General features: G+C 38.4%; 1 protein-coding gene across 3 annotated transcripts in view; it reads left to right on the plus strand.

The window, feature by feature from the left end:
• Positions 1-13,839, plus strand: part of LOC127448854 (alsin-like) — a 52,299-nt gene extending 38,460 nt beyond the window's left edge. For 2 of the 3 annotated variants that reach the window (XM_051711711.1, XM_051711712.1), the window contains 18 exons: positions 143-209; positions 730-932; positions 1,017-1,082; positions 1,203-1,301; positions 2,087-2,251; positions 2,613-2,724; positions 2,947-3,024; positions 3,133-3,266; positions 3,852-4,016; positions 4,330-4,447; positions 4,602-4,759; positions 4,856-4,963; positions 5,859-6,035; positions 6,124-6,169; positions 6,360-6,421; positions 6,514-6,663; positions 10,067-10,163; positions 10,250-13,839. In XM_051711711.1, the coding sequence (XP_051567671.1) occupies positions 143-209; positions 730-932; positions 1,017-1,082; positions 1,203-1,301; positions 2,087-2,251; positions 2,613-2,724; positions 2,947-3,024; positions 3,133-3,266; positions 3,852-4,016; positions 4,330-4,447; positions 4,602-4,759; positions 4,856-4,963; positions 5,859-6,035; positions 6,124-6,169; positions 6,360-6,421; positions 6,514-6,663; positions 10,067-10,163; positions 10,250-10,288 (2,044 nt within the window). In that variant the 3' untranslated portion in view covers positions 10,289-13,839. The remainder of the gene's footprint in view (positions 1-142; positions 210-729; positions 933-1,016; positions 1,083-1,202; positions 1,302-2,086; positions 2,252-2,612; positions 2,725-2,946; positions 3,025-3,132; positions 3,267-3,851; positions 4,017-4,329; positions 4,448-4,601; positions 4,760-4,855; positions 4,964-5,858; positions 6,036-6,123; positions 6,170-6,359; positions 6,422-6,513; positions 6,664-10,066; positions 10,164-10,249) is intronic. The other variant, XM_051711713.1, reaches the window with a different exon arrangement.
• Positions 13,840-17,496: the final 3,657 nt, after the last annotated feature.

Here is a 17,496-nt window from a genome sequence, read left to right on the forward strand (position 1 = left end):
TTTTTCGAAAGTATTTTTTTACAAAAGTAATCTGATTACAATTGTCGAGAAGTAATTAGGAATTTCTAGTCTATTACTTTTTTGAGTAACTTACCCGATGCTGGTTGTTTTTTTGTGTGTTAATGTGTGTTGTTCTTTGCAGGTATGGTTTAAAGGTGACATCACCAGAGGAGAGCTTCACTCTGATGGCCTCCTCACCAGCTGAAAAGGTAGACCAGGCCACAATCTTCATAATTTGTGACTGTTTGGAATAGCCTACTACCTTACTACTCTTACTGTACAGTATATGCAGTTTATAGAGTGCATACTGTGCATCGTATGCACATTTTCTGTATGCATAGAATACCTGTATGACCCAGTATATTTGCCAAAATGGGCAGTAGTATGCAAAATAACACACTTTGTGTAATATTGTACTCAACAATGCTATGTGTTTGACTTGACCTTCCATTTCCTTTCTTGACATATTATTTGAAGAAACTGCCAAATATTGACATTTTGTTCAAATCTGATTTAAAAAAAAAAAAGAAAGCTAAATAACTGAATGGCACGCACAAAGTTAAACATGCAATTGATGAGGCATGACCTGTATTCAGTTAGTTATTAGTTAGTATTCCATTCTGAGCACAACCAATGTGCGCTGTGTACCCTTTCTTTTTTTAGATTTATTATAAACTGTGTAGCTGTATTTTCAGTTAAACAATTATGTCCCACTTCCAATGATTCCAGGCAAAGTGGCTTCGTTCTATAAACCAGGCGGTGGAGCAGGCGCTTAGTGGACTGGGGCATGATGGGATACCTCCTTCCACAGGGTTGACGCAGAGAGCAGACCCACCTATTTCACGCACGGCATCGTACACGTTCTACAAAGAGAGTCGGCTCAAGGAGGCCACGTACGAGGGACGATGGGTCTTGGGAAAACCCCATGGGCGGTAGGCCATGAGAGGGGAAATTGTGGGAGTTTGGAACTCATCTTAGAAAGGGGAAGATAGTGATTGGCTATGTCTGTGTTTTAGGGGCGTGGTCAAATGGCCGGATGGAAGAATGTATACAGGGACATTCAAGAACGGCCTTGAAGATGGGTTAGTGGCTAAATTGTCCTGCGGATTATAAATTAGTCAATTTTATTGATTTCTGACTCCTTAATTTCTGTAATAGGCAACATTTCAGCCAATTTTTGTTTTTTTTTTTTTTCTCTGTAGTATTGGAGAGTACGTGGTACCAAACAAAAACCTGAACAGCTGTGATCATTACCAAGGGCAATGGAAAGATGGCAAGATGCATGGCTTTGGAACGTTCAAGTGAGTCTCTGCGTATTTTGCTGTTAAATAATCTTCGGGCAATTTTATGTCCAAGGGGTTGATTTTTATTCAAACAAACAAATTTAAACTTTTTGCTTTTTGTTACATGATTAAAACTGATTTGGGAAAACTTTTTAACATCCCTTTATCATTTATTTTTGGTACTTTTCAAATGCCTTTTATTGACTGATTTTACTGTTTTAGCCATATCCCAGACCCACTATGAACTGTGAAAATCCATTATAAGAAATAAAAATTATTGCACATTAAAAACGATGCTAATCTTAACAAAACGTGAAATAAACATAAACCAATATAAATATTAATATCTATCAATTTGTCTATCTATCAAAATTACGAATCATTACAGTTTTGCCATCATTGCTACCACAACACTTTTGCCCTTAAAGGGATAGTTCACCCAAAAATGAAATTCTTTCACCATTTACTCACCCTCATGCCATCCCAGATGTGTACAACTTTCTTTCTTCAGCAGAACACAAATGAAGATTTTTGAAAGAATATTTCAGCTCCGTAGGTCGATACAATGCAAGTGAATGGGTGCCAAAATTTTGAAGCTCAAAAAGCATATAAAGTCATCATAAAAGTAATCCATACGACTCCAGTGTTTTAATCCATATCTTCAGAAGCGATATAGTAGGTGTGGGTGAGAAACAGAACAATATTTAAGTCCTTTTTTTACTCTAAATCTCCACTTTAACTTTCACTTTCAGATATGGAAAAAAATACAGTTTGTATTCTCATGCGGGTGTGTTTGTGTTCAGGTACGCCTCCGGTGAAGTGTACGAGGGCTTGTTTCAAGATAACTTGCGTCACGGTCATGGGATGTTGAGTAGTGGGAAACTGAACTCCACCTCTCTCAGTGTCTTCATTGGCCAGTGGCAATACGACAAGAAATCTGGCTATGGCATTTTTGATGACATCACCAGGTATGCTATTGGCCTTAAATGGAAGGCACAGTATAGTTTAAATGCATTAAACATACAGTATTTACAGCATTTATTAGTCTTTGTTAATGTTAGTTCATAAAAATACAGTTGTTCATTGTTAATTCATGTTAGTTCATAGTGCATTAACTAATGATAACAAATACAACTTTTGATTTAAAAAATGTATTACTATATGTTGAAATTAACATTAACTAAGATTAATAAATGCTTAAGTATTGTTCATTGTTCATGTTAACTAATGTTGTTAGCTAATGTAAATAAATGGAACCTTATTGTAAAGTGCTACCAACATATTAAACACGCTCTTACACATGAGTAACTTTTGTGTGTTTTGTGTCAGAGGGGAGAAATACATGGGTATGTGGCTGGATGATCAGCGTCAGGGGAATGGAGTTGTTGTTACACAGTTTGGCCTTTACTATGAAGGTGCTTTCAGTAACAACAAGATGATGGTGAGATTCACTCACACACACACACACATTTGTTTGAAAGGCTAGGCTAGGAAGCTAGGAACCTCCCATTGATTTCTGTTGTTTTCAGATACAACTAAATATAATTACTATAGTCTATAGTAACCCTAACCCAAACCGTAAGCATTTGTTATGCCTGAAATAAGATGGTATTTCACTTTAAATTTGATTTCTATTTTGTTATTGTCTGTTTTCCTCACCAAGGGCACTGGTGTTTTACTCTCTGAAGATGACACCACATTTGAAGGGGAGTTTTCAGAGGACTGGACTTTAAGTGGAAAGGTGGCTTAAAACGCTCACAAACACCCTCACCGACTTTTAACATGCGTGTCCATCTACATTTAACACAGATTAAATGATCTCACAGTCAGTTGGCACCTCTTTCTACAGGGTGTGTTGACGATGCCTAATGGAGACTACATTGAAGGTTCTTTCAGTGGGGTTTGGGGAACCGGTCTAAAGATCTCCGGTTCCTACTACAAACCCAGCCTCTATGACTCAGACAAGGACAAGCCTAATGCAATGTAAGAGTGTGTGTTTAACTGTGTAGTGCCTTCAAACATTAAAGGGATAGTTCACCCAAAAATGAAAGTTCTCTCAACATTTACTTAACCTTGTGCCATCCCAGATGTATATGACTGTCTTTCTTCTGAAGAAGCAGCAGATGAATATTTGAGTCCTTTTTTTTTTTTACTATCAATCTCCAATTTCACTTTCACATTCTTCTTTTGTTTTTGGTGATTCATATTCTTCGTGGATATCGCCACCTACTGGGCAGGGAGGAGAATTTATAGTAAAAAATGACTTAAATGTTGATCTGTTTCTCACGCACACCTATCATATAGCTTCTGAAGACATGGATTTCACCACTGGAGTCTTATGGATTATTTTTATGCTGCCTTTATGTGCTTTTTGGAGCTTCAAAGTGTTGGTTACCATTCACTTGCGTTGTATGGACCTTCAGTACTGAGATATTCTTTTAAAAATCTTACACATCTGGGATGGCATGAGGTTGAGTAAATGATGAGAATGTTATTGTTTTTTTTTAACTATCCCTTGAAGCGGCATTGTCTCAGACTGATGTGTGTGTGTGATTGTGTTCATTGCAGTAAGCTGGGTAGGATAGCGGTCCACTCTGAGGAGAAGTGGAAGGCTGTGTTTGTTGAGTGCTGGAAGAGTCTGGGCTGTGATTCTCCTGGAATGGGACAAACCAGTATAGCATGGGACAACATCGCCATATCACTCACTGCTAACAGGAGACAGCAGAGAGACAGGTGCACCAAAACACTCATGCACACGGACACACACCCCTGCAAAGAAGCTCTGTCACTCACTAGTCACTGATTTGTCAAAAATGGCCTCACTGATGTAGTGAAAACTCTACACAACTGACTTTTGAGCTTGAACCGCACTGGTAAACATGACTCATTTTTCGACCACATAATGTTTTGCTTAAAATCTCCTGATGTGCACAGGTTTATGTTTAGGGGGAAAAAATATAATTAGCCTGGTATGAAATCAAAGGAAGTCTATGACATGCCCTCACTAATATAGTGAAACAAATGTGTGTGTGTGTGTGTATTTTAGTCCAGAGTTGCTGAGTCGCTCTCATCATAAAACACTGGAGAGTCTTGAGTTTATCCCGCAGCATGTGGGTCCTGTTACATTAGAGGTGTATCATACAATCCGCCGGTACCTTGTCAAGGTGAGTCTGTGGCCATGCACTGTCAATATACTAATACCACCTTGATTACCAACATTATATTGTCTCAGTCTTTCCAGTGTTTTCTCCCTGCTGTAGCAGTTTTCTGATAAGATTGGTCTGTACCATATCACTGACCCCTGATGTTTTACCCCAGGCATGTGACACCCCGCTGCATCCTCTGGGTCGGCTGGTGGAGACGTTGGTTTCGGTGTACCGTATGACGTATGTTGGTGTTGGAGCAAATCGTCGATTACTGCCCCAGGCCGTCAACGAGATCAAGTCCTATCTCTGTCGCATCTTCCAGCTTGTCAGGTGTGTGTGTCATAATGACAACAAAAGGCTGTTCTTAAATGTACTTCCATCTAGTTTGTGTTGAACCGTGAATGTTAATGTGTGTATTGTGTTTAGGTTCCTCTTTCCTGATCTGCCAGAGGAAGGCTGTTCACTGGCCGAGCCTCCTAAAGAGAAGAGTGACTCAGACCCCACTGGGAAGCAGCTGGAGTCTCCTAAACCTGGGTATATAAGATGTTGTGCTTTAAAGGCTCAGGCTAACATGATTTAACCATTTTGTTGATTGATTGATTAATTATGGATATGACTGGACTGTATGGATAGACTGTATTGATTCCTGAAATGCTTTGCTCTTAAAGGGATAGTTCACCCAAAAATGAAAATTCTCTTATCATTTACTCACCCTCATGCAATCCCAGATGTGTATGACTTTCTTTCCTCAGCACAGCACAAACGAAGATTTTTAGAAAAATATCCCTGTAGATCCTCACAATGCAAGTGAATGGTGATCAGACCTTTGTAACTCCAAAAATAACATAAAGGAAACATAAAAGTAATCTATAAGTCTAAATATGATAGGCGTGGGTGAGAAACAGAACAATATTTAAGTCCTTTTTACACTAAATCTCCACTTTAACTTTCACTTTCAGATGTGAAAGTGAAACTAAACAGGCACCATATGTGACTTTCAGATGTAAAAGTGAAAGTGGAGATTTAGAGTAAAAAGGACTTAAATATTGATCAGTTTCTCAACCACACCTATCATATAACTTCTGAAGACATGAATTATACAACTGGAGTCGTATGGATTACTTCTATGTTTGATTTTTGTGATTTTTGGAGCTACAAAGGTCTGATCACCATTCACTTGCATTGTATGGACCAACAGTGCTGAGATATTCTTTTAAAAATCTTCGTTTGTGTTCTGCAGAAGAAAGAAAGTCATACACATCTGGGATGGCATGAGGGTGAGTAAATGATGAGAGAATTTACATTTGCTCGAAAGTATTTTGGTCATACATGCTGTGATCTCAGTAACTCTCTATTTCCCATGTTTATTTCCTCGCTTTTTTTGTGTGTTTATTTATCATTTATATGATATGTTTATGTGTGTTTTTAGGTGTGTGGTCAGTAGCTCTGCTCTCCTCCTTCCGGTACTTTTGCCACGTCTCTATCCTCCTCTCTTCACTCTCTACGCTCTAGAGAAAGAGAAGGAGGATGATGTGTACTGGGATTGTGTGTTACGACTCAACAAACAACCAGACCTCGCACTGCTCGCCTTTCTTGGGGTTCAACAGTAAGTGCCACATGCACATATACATAATATGATATGTAAACAGATTCATAGTGATTCATCTTACAGCCAGTAAAATCTGTTTTTGTAGGAAATTCTGGCCTGTGACTGTTACTGTACATGGAGAAAAACAACAGGCGAGTATAAAAACCCTTAAAAAAATCTCTCACTCATGGCAATACACTTTAAGGTCCCTGAAATTAAACCCTGCAACATGAAGCAATACATAAAGATCAGTGTAAATATGAGTAAACTCTATTAGGATGTAAGGTTTAATATTTGCATTTCCATTATAGTTTACATTCATGTGTGTTTTTGGCCATGTAGGTAATTTCAAGCACTAAGGACGCCTGTTTTGCCTCAGCAGTTGAGACACTACAGCAAATCAGGTTTGAGATTTACAGAAGCAAGCATTTCTTTGATTTTTGTCATTTCTCTCTGGTAAATCGTTTTCAAGTCTTTTCCCTTTCTGTTTCAACAGCACAACTTTCACGCCTTCAGATAAGCTCCAGGTCATCCAGCTGACCTTTGAAGAGATAACCCAGGTTGTACTTGCACTCCTGAAACAAGATTTCCTGTGGTCTATGGATGACCTGTTTCCTGTCTTCCTCTTCGTTGTTTTGCGTGCACGGTAAGGATCACAGCGTTTCTAAGATGTTTTTAGGAGGGGAATATATTTTCAGTGCCACTTTATATAAGGTGTCTTTAACTACTATGTACTAACATTTAAACACATACAGTACAATGTATTTATTGTGTTACTACATGTTGTTCTGCAAAAACATTGACATTTGCTGCCTCTGAGGTTGAGGTATAGGTAGGTTTAGAATTAGGGTTATGGGTTAGGGTAAGGGTTGAGGTAGGTATAGGGATAAGGTTGACAGTATAACTACTGATGTAATTAAATGCAGGTGCTTTGAATGTAAGTACAATGCAACAATACGCATGTACATAATAAGTACATTGTATCAAATGCTTAAGTTCGTGGTTGTTAAAAACATCTAAAATAAAGTGGGTTCATATTTTCCTTTAAAACATATAGTAAGCTGGCGTTACCCTAGTCAACTCAGTAACAAATCAAAAATGTTGAAAATGCCACACCTACTGACTATTGTTTCTAAAATCTCATCCTCCTCTGTTGGTTGGTTTGTCACACTCACCGGTTAAGAATGAAAGAGGGGTGTCAGGATAAACAACTGCCTAAGAGTGTTTTTAGACCAAATGCTTTCTTGCATTTAAAATATCTAGATGCAGCGCAATGAACAGAATGCAGGTGCCTCAAGATGCATTTTTAAAAGTTGTGTTTCTATTAAACTAACATGGTGTCTTAAAGCATGGCACTCGTGTGCGTGATGGTGAAAAAACAGCGAGATGCAGCACAATGGTCAAAAACATCCATCTAGTGCATGTTTTAGGGCTGGGAAATTTAACACGTTAATTTCTGCGATTCATATTTTTTGCCGAACATGTAAAAAAAAATGTACGCACTTAATGCAGTATCTGTTTTTTTTTTTATTCGTTTGTTTCCTGAAAATTTACGCAATAGGAGAAAGGTGTCCCGAGATGTTCCTGGCAGACTACTCAGCTTTATAGGTTTGAATTAGGGTGGGGGCAAGTTTGGGGCATCTGCTGCCTGCCAGGAACAAACCCAGGCAACTTTTTACAATGTGCAAAATTTTACTAAAGTTTTCCCCCACTTTCTATGGCTGAAATAGGTATATATACATTTTTAGGAGGTACACTCTCGACTCGACTACACATCCTCACACAGAAACTTTGTGGAGCAGTGCATGCTTATTCATTATGCGCGACACATGTCCCGGGCATAATAAACACGGGAGCGTATTTACTGTATGGAGAATGGAGACTACACCTGCAAATGTTGAACCAGGCGTGCGAGAGATAAGGGCAAGCTGTATGTTAAGTGTCTAATAATGCTTTGGCAATGTGCACTTAAGTTTCTTTGCAAATAATGTTTGATATTAATTGAATCTGCCCAGTTGATCGCATTATAAAACAAAAAGTCCACTGGAAAAGGCCAGAAGATTTTGCCCAACTTTTAAATACAACATGTCCACTGAATTTATGGCATGTATACATATACTTGTATCAAAGATTAATACCTGTAAAAAAAATTATCTAAATTACCCTATCAGGCAAAAAAAATAAAAAAATAAAATAAATATATATAATTTTTTTTTTTTTACCATGTACATATTAAAATAAATGATGACTAAACAATTCCTTGAAAATTTGTATAATGACAAAGTATAAAGTCAGTATATTTTTGATGATATTTTACGGTTTGTTGTAATGTATCATGTACCATAATTTAATCGCGATTAATCACAGAAAACTGTGCTATGAATTGTTTTTTTTAAATTATTGATTCATAGCCCTAGCATATTTGCATTGTAAAATAATAAAAAAACAACGCAAAAAGCGTGCGGTGCGAACGCCACCTAAGACATTTCTCTCTGACTCCCTGTTACGTATTGGAATGGCTTATTTTGGCTGCAAATCAATGTGAAGCTCAGAGAAATAAAAACAGGACTACCATGGAAATGTTAACAGTTTCTGTAATTGTAGTTGTAGTAATTATAATGTACTAAATAAAAGCGAACCCTTGGAAAACCTTTGGTTACACAATTACCATGAATTACTAAATTGATTTTCGAGTTTCTGTGCAAAGGATGCTTACGTCTGAAAATCGGTGGAAAAATTGACTATTGCGACTGCAGCTTTATCTGCAGGTGCGTTAGCACAGAAAAAAAACGAATTGGTAAAGACCCCATGAATTCGCTTGACGAGCGCAATTTTCTTTTTTGTGTTGATGGATTTCTTATGGAAACAGGAAGTTGAGTCAGGACATATCGAGCTGCACAGCCCTTCTTTTTCTAAATAGCCTATAGCCATTAATGATGTCACAACAACAAACCATGATTTGCTACTTGCTATTTAACACGCTTACATGCATGTTCTTACTCCGATTATCCTTAAAAGGATAGTTCACCCAAAAATAAAAATTTACTGAGGGGGTGGGTGAGCAACAGATCAATATTTAAGTCATTTTTTACTATAAATTTCCACTTTCACTTTCATTTCTACATTCTTCTTTTGATTTTGGTGATTCACATTCTTCATGCACATCACCACTTACTGGGCATGGAGGAGAAATTATAGTAAAAAAGGACTTAAATATTGATCAGTTTCTCACCCACACCTATCATATCACTTCTGAAGACATGGATTATACAACTGGAGTCGTATGGATTACTTTTATGCTGCCTTTATGTGCTTTTTGGAGCTTCTAAATTTTGGTCAGCATTCACTTGCATTGTGAAAGCTGAAATATTCTTCTAAAAATATTTCTGTTCAGCAGAAGAAAAAAGTCATACACCTTTGGGATGGCATGCGAGTGAGTAAATGATGAGAGAATTTTTATTTTTGGGTGAACTATCCCTTTAATAAGCCAGCATTGTATGTGGTCATGTAAACACCTTAAACAGCTTTCCTTTTTTCAGGGTAAGGCTATAAATGGTTTAAAAATAAACCAGTCGACACAGGTATTTTTTTGGCCATTACCCTGATTTGTCTTACCGGCTTATCCAGTGTGTCAGGTGTTGTGCGCATGCCTGTTTACGTTTTGCCGTCAAACGCAGAGAATAACCCGATGATGTAAACGCTGTTTTCTTCCGTTGTCGGATTTTTGGATTAAACTGATATTGGTGTGAATGTAAATATGCTTATTGCTAGTCAGAGGCAGATGGCATTAGGGGGAGGAGCATATACACTCTAGAGAACATTTGATTGGACAAAAATGTGGATAGGGCCATGAGTGCAAGATACATTTTTTTTTTTTAATTATAAATTATTTTTCATCCATTTCTCCGAAAAGAGAACGACTGTAAATTTGAAATGTGTATGTCTTTAAGAAGTTAATTTAGTCTCCTTTTAGGAGTATACTAACATATAAAATTAATTCAATTTTGAATTAATGGGCAGAGTTTAGTTGTTGCCTTTGTTCTCTACAGTATACGGAATCTGGGGTCAGAGGTCAGCCTGATTGAAGACCTGATGGATCCGTGTGTACAACATGGCGAGCATGGAATCATGTTCACCACGCTCAAGGTATTCACTTACACATCTGTCACTCTGAATTTACCCAAAGCCAATGTTTGGATAGAGATTAAATACTCTTCCTCTTCTTCACTTAGGCATGCTACTATCAAATCCAGCATGAGAAGGTCACGTAATGAAAAGTTTCTTCAAACACCTCTGGAATGACTGACAAACAGACCAGCCAATCAAAGTGTATCTGTGGAGGAATGATGCTGTGACCTGACGTGTGATGAGCCAGTCACATTCTGTGCCTGGTCCACAAAGCCCAGGGAGGGTTATACCGCTGGCTGAGGTCCCATAGTCACACCAAACCATCCAGTTTTCTGGGGAAGTTAGTCTTTGGTTGTGGCAAGGATTTTTTGCATCTATACTGCATCTGAAACGATTCTAACATTTATTATTTAATATTTTTGTGTCTTCCTCACTTAGTTTATAATGTTTGAGGCTTTTTAACTGCTACTGTTACACCACTACCAAGATGATGTAACATCATTCACATCTGGTATGATTATATGGTTTATTCTCAGTGTTTCACTGGCTCAGAATTGAAGGGTCAATTCCACAGAATGAAAGGAGCTTAACATAGCAATGACTCTATAAGCAGACGCCAGCCATATTGATGTATGAAGTTATCATGGTTGCCATCTACCTCTGTCTTTGACGTAAACTACCCATTAACCGAAATTGTTCCTGATAGTATTAGATCATTCAATGCCATGAGCACACTGCCTTGGACCTCATTCATGCATCCATTCGTAAAAATGCAACAAGATATGTGTCTTATTGATAAATGACCATGAATAAATGGCAAGACATGGACTGTTGTCCCACAAGCAGATTTGTGTTCAAATATCTGCCTGACATCTGATCCATTTGGAATACAATTGGTGGGCTGTTTTATCTTTTTCCATGCACAGAATTGATGACCTGCTTTATTCTATGTAAATCTGTGTTTACAGGCTTCTTAGTTCGATTGAACTTATTATTGTAACAGTTTGTTGGTCAACACTGTTTGTTCATTCTCTATGCAGTCGCACAGCAGTCCCCAAGTCCTTTCTGGGGAATATGAAGTATTTTTTGTGTTCAAATGGCTTTTTCCAGTTGCAGACGACTTTCAAACTTTCATTCCATATAACATTTGGAATTGTTTCAAACCATGGGTGTTTAATGTGAGGGTGGAGTATATTAGGGTCAGGGACTCGCATGTTTTTGTTAACATACCGAATCTGCGAAAGCAGGACGAAAGTTTTGAGGTCTTGCTCCCATGCACCACAACGCTCAAGCAAGGATGTAGATTTGGTTTGAACATGGGGAGGGGGGAGGGGGGAGGGGGGTTGCAGCGTGAACCATTTATATTTTTCCATTGATCAAGGTTTAAATATTGGGGGGGTTGTACTTGCTTGTTTTGATTATTGGGAGGAATACCATCCCCCCCGGAATCTAAGATTTGCATGCTGAACTAATTTTACTATGAGATCTGCTTTCTACAAATCTCAGTGTTCACGTTAAGAGTCACTATTAGCAGAAAGTTCATCATGAAGCACAAACACTGTAACATTTATTGCTGAAACTAGTACTTCTTTCTTAACATATATGTTAATAATGGATAGTTCATCTAAAATGAAATTTCTGTCATAATGTACTCACCCTCATGTCATTCCAAACCTGCATGACTTTGAGAAATCTTAATGAACATCCCGTTCCATCTCTCCAACACAATCACAGTGCTACACAATCAGTTAAAAGCTTAAAAAAGTGCCTAAAAGTATCATAAAAGTAGGCTATGCAAGTCGTCATATTCCAAGTCTTCTGAAGAAGTATGATAGGTTTTGGTGTGAAACAGCCTGAAATTTAAGACATTTTTCAATTAAAATCTTAATGTCCATTGTGCATTCACAGTAGCTTTTCTCCAAAAAACATATCATGTACCTTCAGAACACTTGGAATATGATGAAAGAGTTGCGTGGACTACTTTTATGATGCTTTTTTCTGTCTTTTTTTAAGCTTTAAAGTGAGTCACTATCAACTGATATTGTATTGAAAAGGAAGACCAAGATATTCATTAAAACGTGTGTTCAGCATTGGAAAGAAAGACATATGGGTTTGGAATGACATGAGGATGAGTAGATGACATACTTGAAAATTTTGGGTGAACTATTCCTTTAAGAATTCTGAAAAGTGCCTCTGACAGTGTTATGGATGTTATCATGGCATCACTATACCCAGCAATAGCTACAGTACGAGTTGAGTGTCAAGTTTTAATGCTAACAGACTAATGCAATTTCTTTTATTGACTTTGTTTTATTTATTTGATGGTTAGGTCTGTGTGCAGCAAAAATAATCTGAGCGGTGCAGATAATCTGCTGGGCATTTCACACAGAGCAACATAAGAACAATGACATGAAAAGTGGCTCGGAGTGAGTTTGAATAAATGGTTGGAAAATCCATTCCCAAGGATCAGAGATCTGGATTTTGATGTCTGAGCTGTGTCTAATCGGACAAACTCTGTGAAACTGTTATGGCAAAGAATTATTGATGTTTACAACCATTGACACTTGAAATGTTGCATGAATATCATGATTGTACTTTTGGTACAGGAAGTCAATGGTGCATATTTCCGCATCAGTATTCCTCTGCTGAGCCAAGGTACCCACATTAACCATTAATGTGTCGCACATTAATCGGAATGTGTGTATATGTAAAGTATGATGTTTTTGTGTAATTTGTTTCTTTTATTGTTCAAGCTGTTACTGACTCGTAGTTCAAATGGAAGGCAATAAATTGATGACTGAGTTTTTGTCTAATTATTTATTTTATTATTTGGGGGGATTTTTATGTATTAGCGTCTGGAAAAGGATATTACAGTTTTTAAAGCATGGAATCCTCTTGTGATATACTTTATTAAAATGTCATCTCTTGCCTAGGGATGATTTGCTAAGCATCTGCTGAACAGAATAAAACGGCTCTGTGTCAAGTTGTGTTACACAGAGGTTCTGCTGCTCAGACTGTTTGAGGTCACACTAGTTTCATGAAAGGGATATGATGGTAGGAATGGAAAAACAAAGACAAAAAATGTAGGACTTTACTCAAACCCATCAAATCAGTTTTGCTATATTGTTAAATTGATTAATAGATGGGAAACTGCAATAAATTGACAGTTATTTCTCAGGATAGGATTACTTTTGAAAGTCCTTGCCAAAAAAAAAAAAAAAAAAAAAAAAAACCCTATTGAACATTTACACCTTCCCATGGAAAAAAAAAAAAAAAGATAGAGTTCAGATATTGTTATCAGGTTTTATGTGACAATGGGAACTTGGTGTTCAATACACCTTTGTGAAGAATACATCTTTGTACTATCTAAAGAAAAAAAAAATTTGCACAACATATGTGTATTTAAAATGTCCTTTCTGAAATAAATTAAAACAATTATGAAACCAAACAATTCATGAATCAAATGAGTTACAGTTAGGGTTAGGAACAGTTTAAAACTACAACATGTAAAACTGCAACACTGAGTGTGGCAACATGCCCTGACATCAATGTGATTGACATTTAAATAAAATAAACCCTTGTCCTGAGAACCTTTAGGTTAAAATCTGCATTCATAATATATTTGACCCCTGCCTTATGCCATAATGGTTTAATTTTGTTCAATTAAATAAATATTATGGGTTCAGTACAAGTTAAGCTTAATCAACAGCATTTGTGGCATAATGATGATTACCACAAAAAATTATTTTCGACTTAAAAAAAAAAAAAAAAAAAAAACGTGGTTACAGTGAAATACTTACAATGGAAGTGAATGGGGCCAATTTTTGCAGGGTATAAAGGCCTGAATGTGAAGCTGAAAAGCACTTACATAAATTATTGTATTATTTAAGCTGTAAAGTTGTTTAAATGACTGTTTTTACAGGCATTTTAGAGTTTGCAGTGTTACGTTGTCATAGCAACTGATTTTAAATTTGAATATAACTACATAGAAAAGGGACTTTATCGTACTAAAATCATGTTAACATGCATATTGTTAAAGGGATATTTCAACAAAAACTGAAAATTCTCTCGTCATTTACTCCCCTTCATGCCATCCCAGATGTGTGTGACTTTATTTCTACAGCAGAACACAAATGAAGATTTCTAGAAGAATGTCCCAGCTCTGTAGGTCCATACAATGCAAGTGAATGGTGATCAGACCTTTGTAGCTCCAAAAAACACATAAAGGAAACATAGAAGTAATCCATAAGAATCCAGTGGTTAAATCCATAACTTCGGAACCAATATAATAGGTGTGGGTGAGAAAAAGATAAAAATATAAGTCCTTTTTTTACTCTAAATCTCCACTTTCACTTTTACATCTGAAAGTCACGTGGTGCTTGTTTAGTTTAACTTTCACGTCAAAAGATAATATACTCTGGAGTTAATATATCCTGCAAAAGTTAAATCAAACAAAGATAAGAAGATGAAAGATATGATCCTGAGAGAGAACCCAGAGATGCTGCTGTCTGACTACAGTGTACCAGAACCCAACAGAGTCCATTGTAAACTGCCCTTCTTCACTGATCAGCCATCAGCCTGGCACAGTAATCTCTGAACTGCCATGAACTGCAGCAGAAAAGGTGGCATCAGTAAAGGTAGACAAATCACTCTGGAAGGTGAAAATCGAGATAAAGCTGACTGTAAACTTGTATCACAATGGTACAGTCATGGTCCAGGGATCAAAACCCAGCCTTGATGAATTCCAGAAGAGTTTCATAAACTTTAAAATGGAGGTTCAGAAGTTTAAGAAAGACCCTGAGGTGAAGAGCAGTGTAGAGTCTTGCTCCACAATAGTCACAAAAGGAGCCCTCAGCTTGAGCACCCCTGTAGCACACAGAAACCCTGTCTCTCCTGCATCTCCATAGATCAAGGCCTTGAGAGACAACATCGCTGAGCTGGAGCAGGACTACTTCCTGTTTAAAGAGGAAACTACCAACAACCTCTGCCAGCTCCAAAACCAGACCAGCCACCTTAGCACACAACAACTTCATCAGCTCTGCTCTGCTGTCAGACAGCTGGAGGAGAACAACCAGGAGCTGCGAGAGGAGCTGAGAAGGGTAAGAGAGGAGCTGATCAAGAGAGATCAACACAGCAACATGCTGGAGAAACAACCTGGGAAGATGAGACAACAGCTACACACAAACACTGAACACATCACAACCACAGAACAACAGCAACAGTGTGCCAGCATAGAAACACTCAACACCTCTCCTCCAGAACACATCAGAAAAACAACACAACACCAGAAGTGTGTCAACACACACACATACACACACACATGCCCATCCCCTGCAACCCAGGTTTCTCAGGTCTCTCAAGCTTCTCAGAACTCCAAGAGAAAACACATCAGCATCAGACAGAGATATCCACAGACCACAACAACATCCAACAGAGAACAGAAGAGACAACACAACATCATCATCCTCTGTGACTCTAAAGGCAACCACCTGGACCAGAGACGACTGTTCTCAAGGAGGACTGTAAGGAAACTCTGGTGTCCCACCTCTCACTCTGCTTTGAAGCTGCTGAGAGAGGATGTTTCGGGAACACCATCACAAATCATACTGCACACTGGGACAAACGACCTCACCACCAGGAGAGTGGATGTCACCAAAGCTCCCATCAATGTGGTGAAAACAGCTAGAGGAATCTATCCCAGTGCCAAAGTCATCATCTCTACACTGCTGCCTCGCAGAGACGTTCCACAAAACATCATCAATGCCATTAATGCAGAGATAGCTGATGTGTGTGCACTCATGCCAAATGTACACATAGCAAATCATCAGCTCATCACTCATGAGCATCTACAGTGCATCCGGAAAGTATTCACAGCACTTCACTTTTTCCACATTTTGTTATGTTACAGCCTTATTCCAAAATGGATTAAATTCATTATTTTCCCTCAAAATTCTACAAACAATACCCCATAATGACAACATGAAAGAAGTTTGTTTGAAATCTTTGCAAATTTATTAAAAATAAAAAACAAAAACAAAATCACATGTACATAAGTATTCACAGCCTTTGCCATGACACTCAAAATTGAGCTCAGGTGCATCCTGTTTCCACTGATCATCCTTGAGATGTTTCTACAACTTGATTGGAGTCCACCTGTGATAAATTCAATTGATTGGACATGATTTGGAAAGGCACACACCTGTCTATATAAGGTCCCACAGTTAACAGTGCATGTCAGAGCACAAACCAAGCCATGAAATCCAAGGAATTGTCTGTAGACCTCCGAGACAGGATTGTATCGAGGCACAGATCTGGGGAAGGGTACAGAAAAATTTCTGCAGCATTGAAGGTCCCAATGAGCACAGTGGCCTCCATCATCCGTAAATGGAAGAAGTTTGGAACCACCAGGACTCTTCCAGGAGCTGGCCGCCCGGCCAAACTGAGTGATCGGGGGAGAAGGGCCTTAGTCAGGGAGGTGACCAAGAACCCGATGGTCACTCTGACAGAGCTCCAGCATTTGTCTCTGGAGAGAGGAGAACCTTCCAGGAGAACAACCATCTCTGCAGCACTCCACCAATCAGGTCTGTATGGTAGAGTGGCCAGACGGAAGCCACTCCTCAGTAAAAGGCACATGACAGCCCGCCTGGAGTTTGCCAAAAGGCACCTGAAGGACTCTCAGACCATGAGAAACAAAGACTGAACTCTTTGGCCTGAATGGCAAGCGTCATGTCTGGAGGAAACCAGGCACCGCTCATCACCTGGCCAATACCATCCCTACAGTGAAGCATGGTGGTGGCAGCATCATGCTGTGGGAATATTTTTCAGCAGCAGGAACTGGGAGACTAGTCAGGATCAAGGGAAAGATGAATGCAGCAATGTAAAGAGACATCCTTGATGAAAACCTGCTCCAGAGCGCTCTGGACCTCAGACTGGGGCGACGGTTCATCTTCCAACAGGACAACGACCCTAAGCACACAGCCAAGATAACAAAGGAGTGGCTCCGGGACAACTCTGTGAATGTCCTTGAGTGGCCCAGCCAGAGCCCAGACTTGAACCCGATTGAACATCTCTGGAGAGATCTGAAAATGGCTGTGCACCAATGCTCCCCATTCAACCTGATGGAGCTTGAGAGGTCCTGCAAAGAAGAATGGGAGAAACTGCCCAAAAATAGGTGTGCCAAGCTTGTAGCATCATACTCAAAAAGACTTGAGGCTGTAATTGGTGCCAAAGGTGTTTCAACAAAGTATTGAGCAAAGGCTGTGAATACTTATGTACATGTGATTTTTATTTATTTATTTATTTTATTTTAATTTTTTTATAAATTTGCAAAGATTTCAAACAAACTACTTTC

This window comes from Myxocyprinus asiaticus, chromosome 12 (genome assembly GCF_019703515.2).
Source record: "Myxocyprinus asiaticus isolate MX2 ecotype Aquarium Trade chromosome 12, UBuf_Myxa_2, whole genome shotgun sequence".
In the NCBI taxonomy this organism is placed as follows: Eukaryota; Metazoa; Chordata; class Actinopteri; order Cypriniformes; family Catostomidae; genus Myxocyprinus; species Myxocyprinus asiaticus.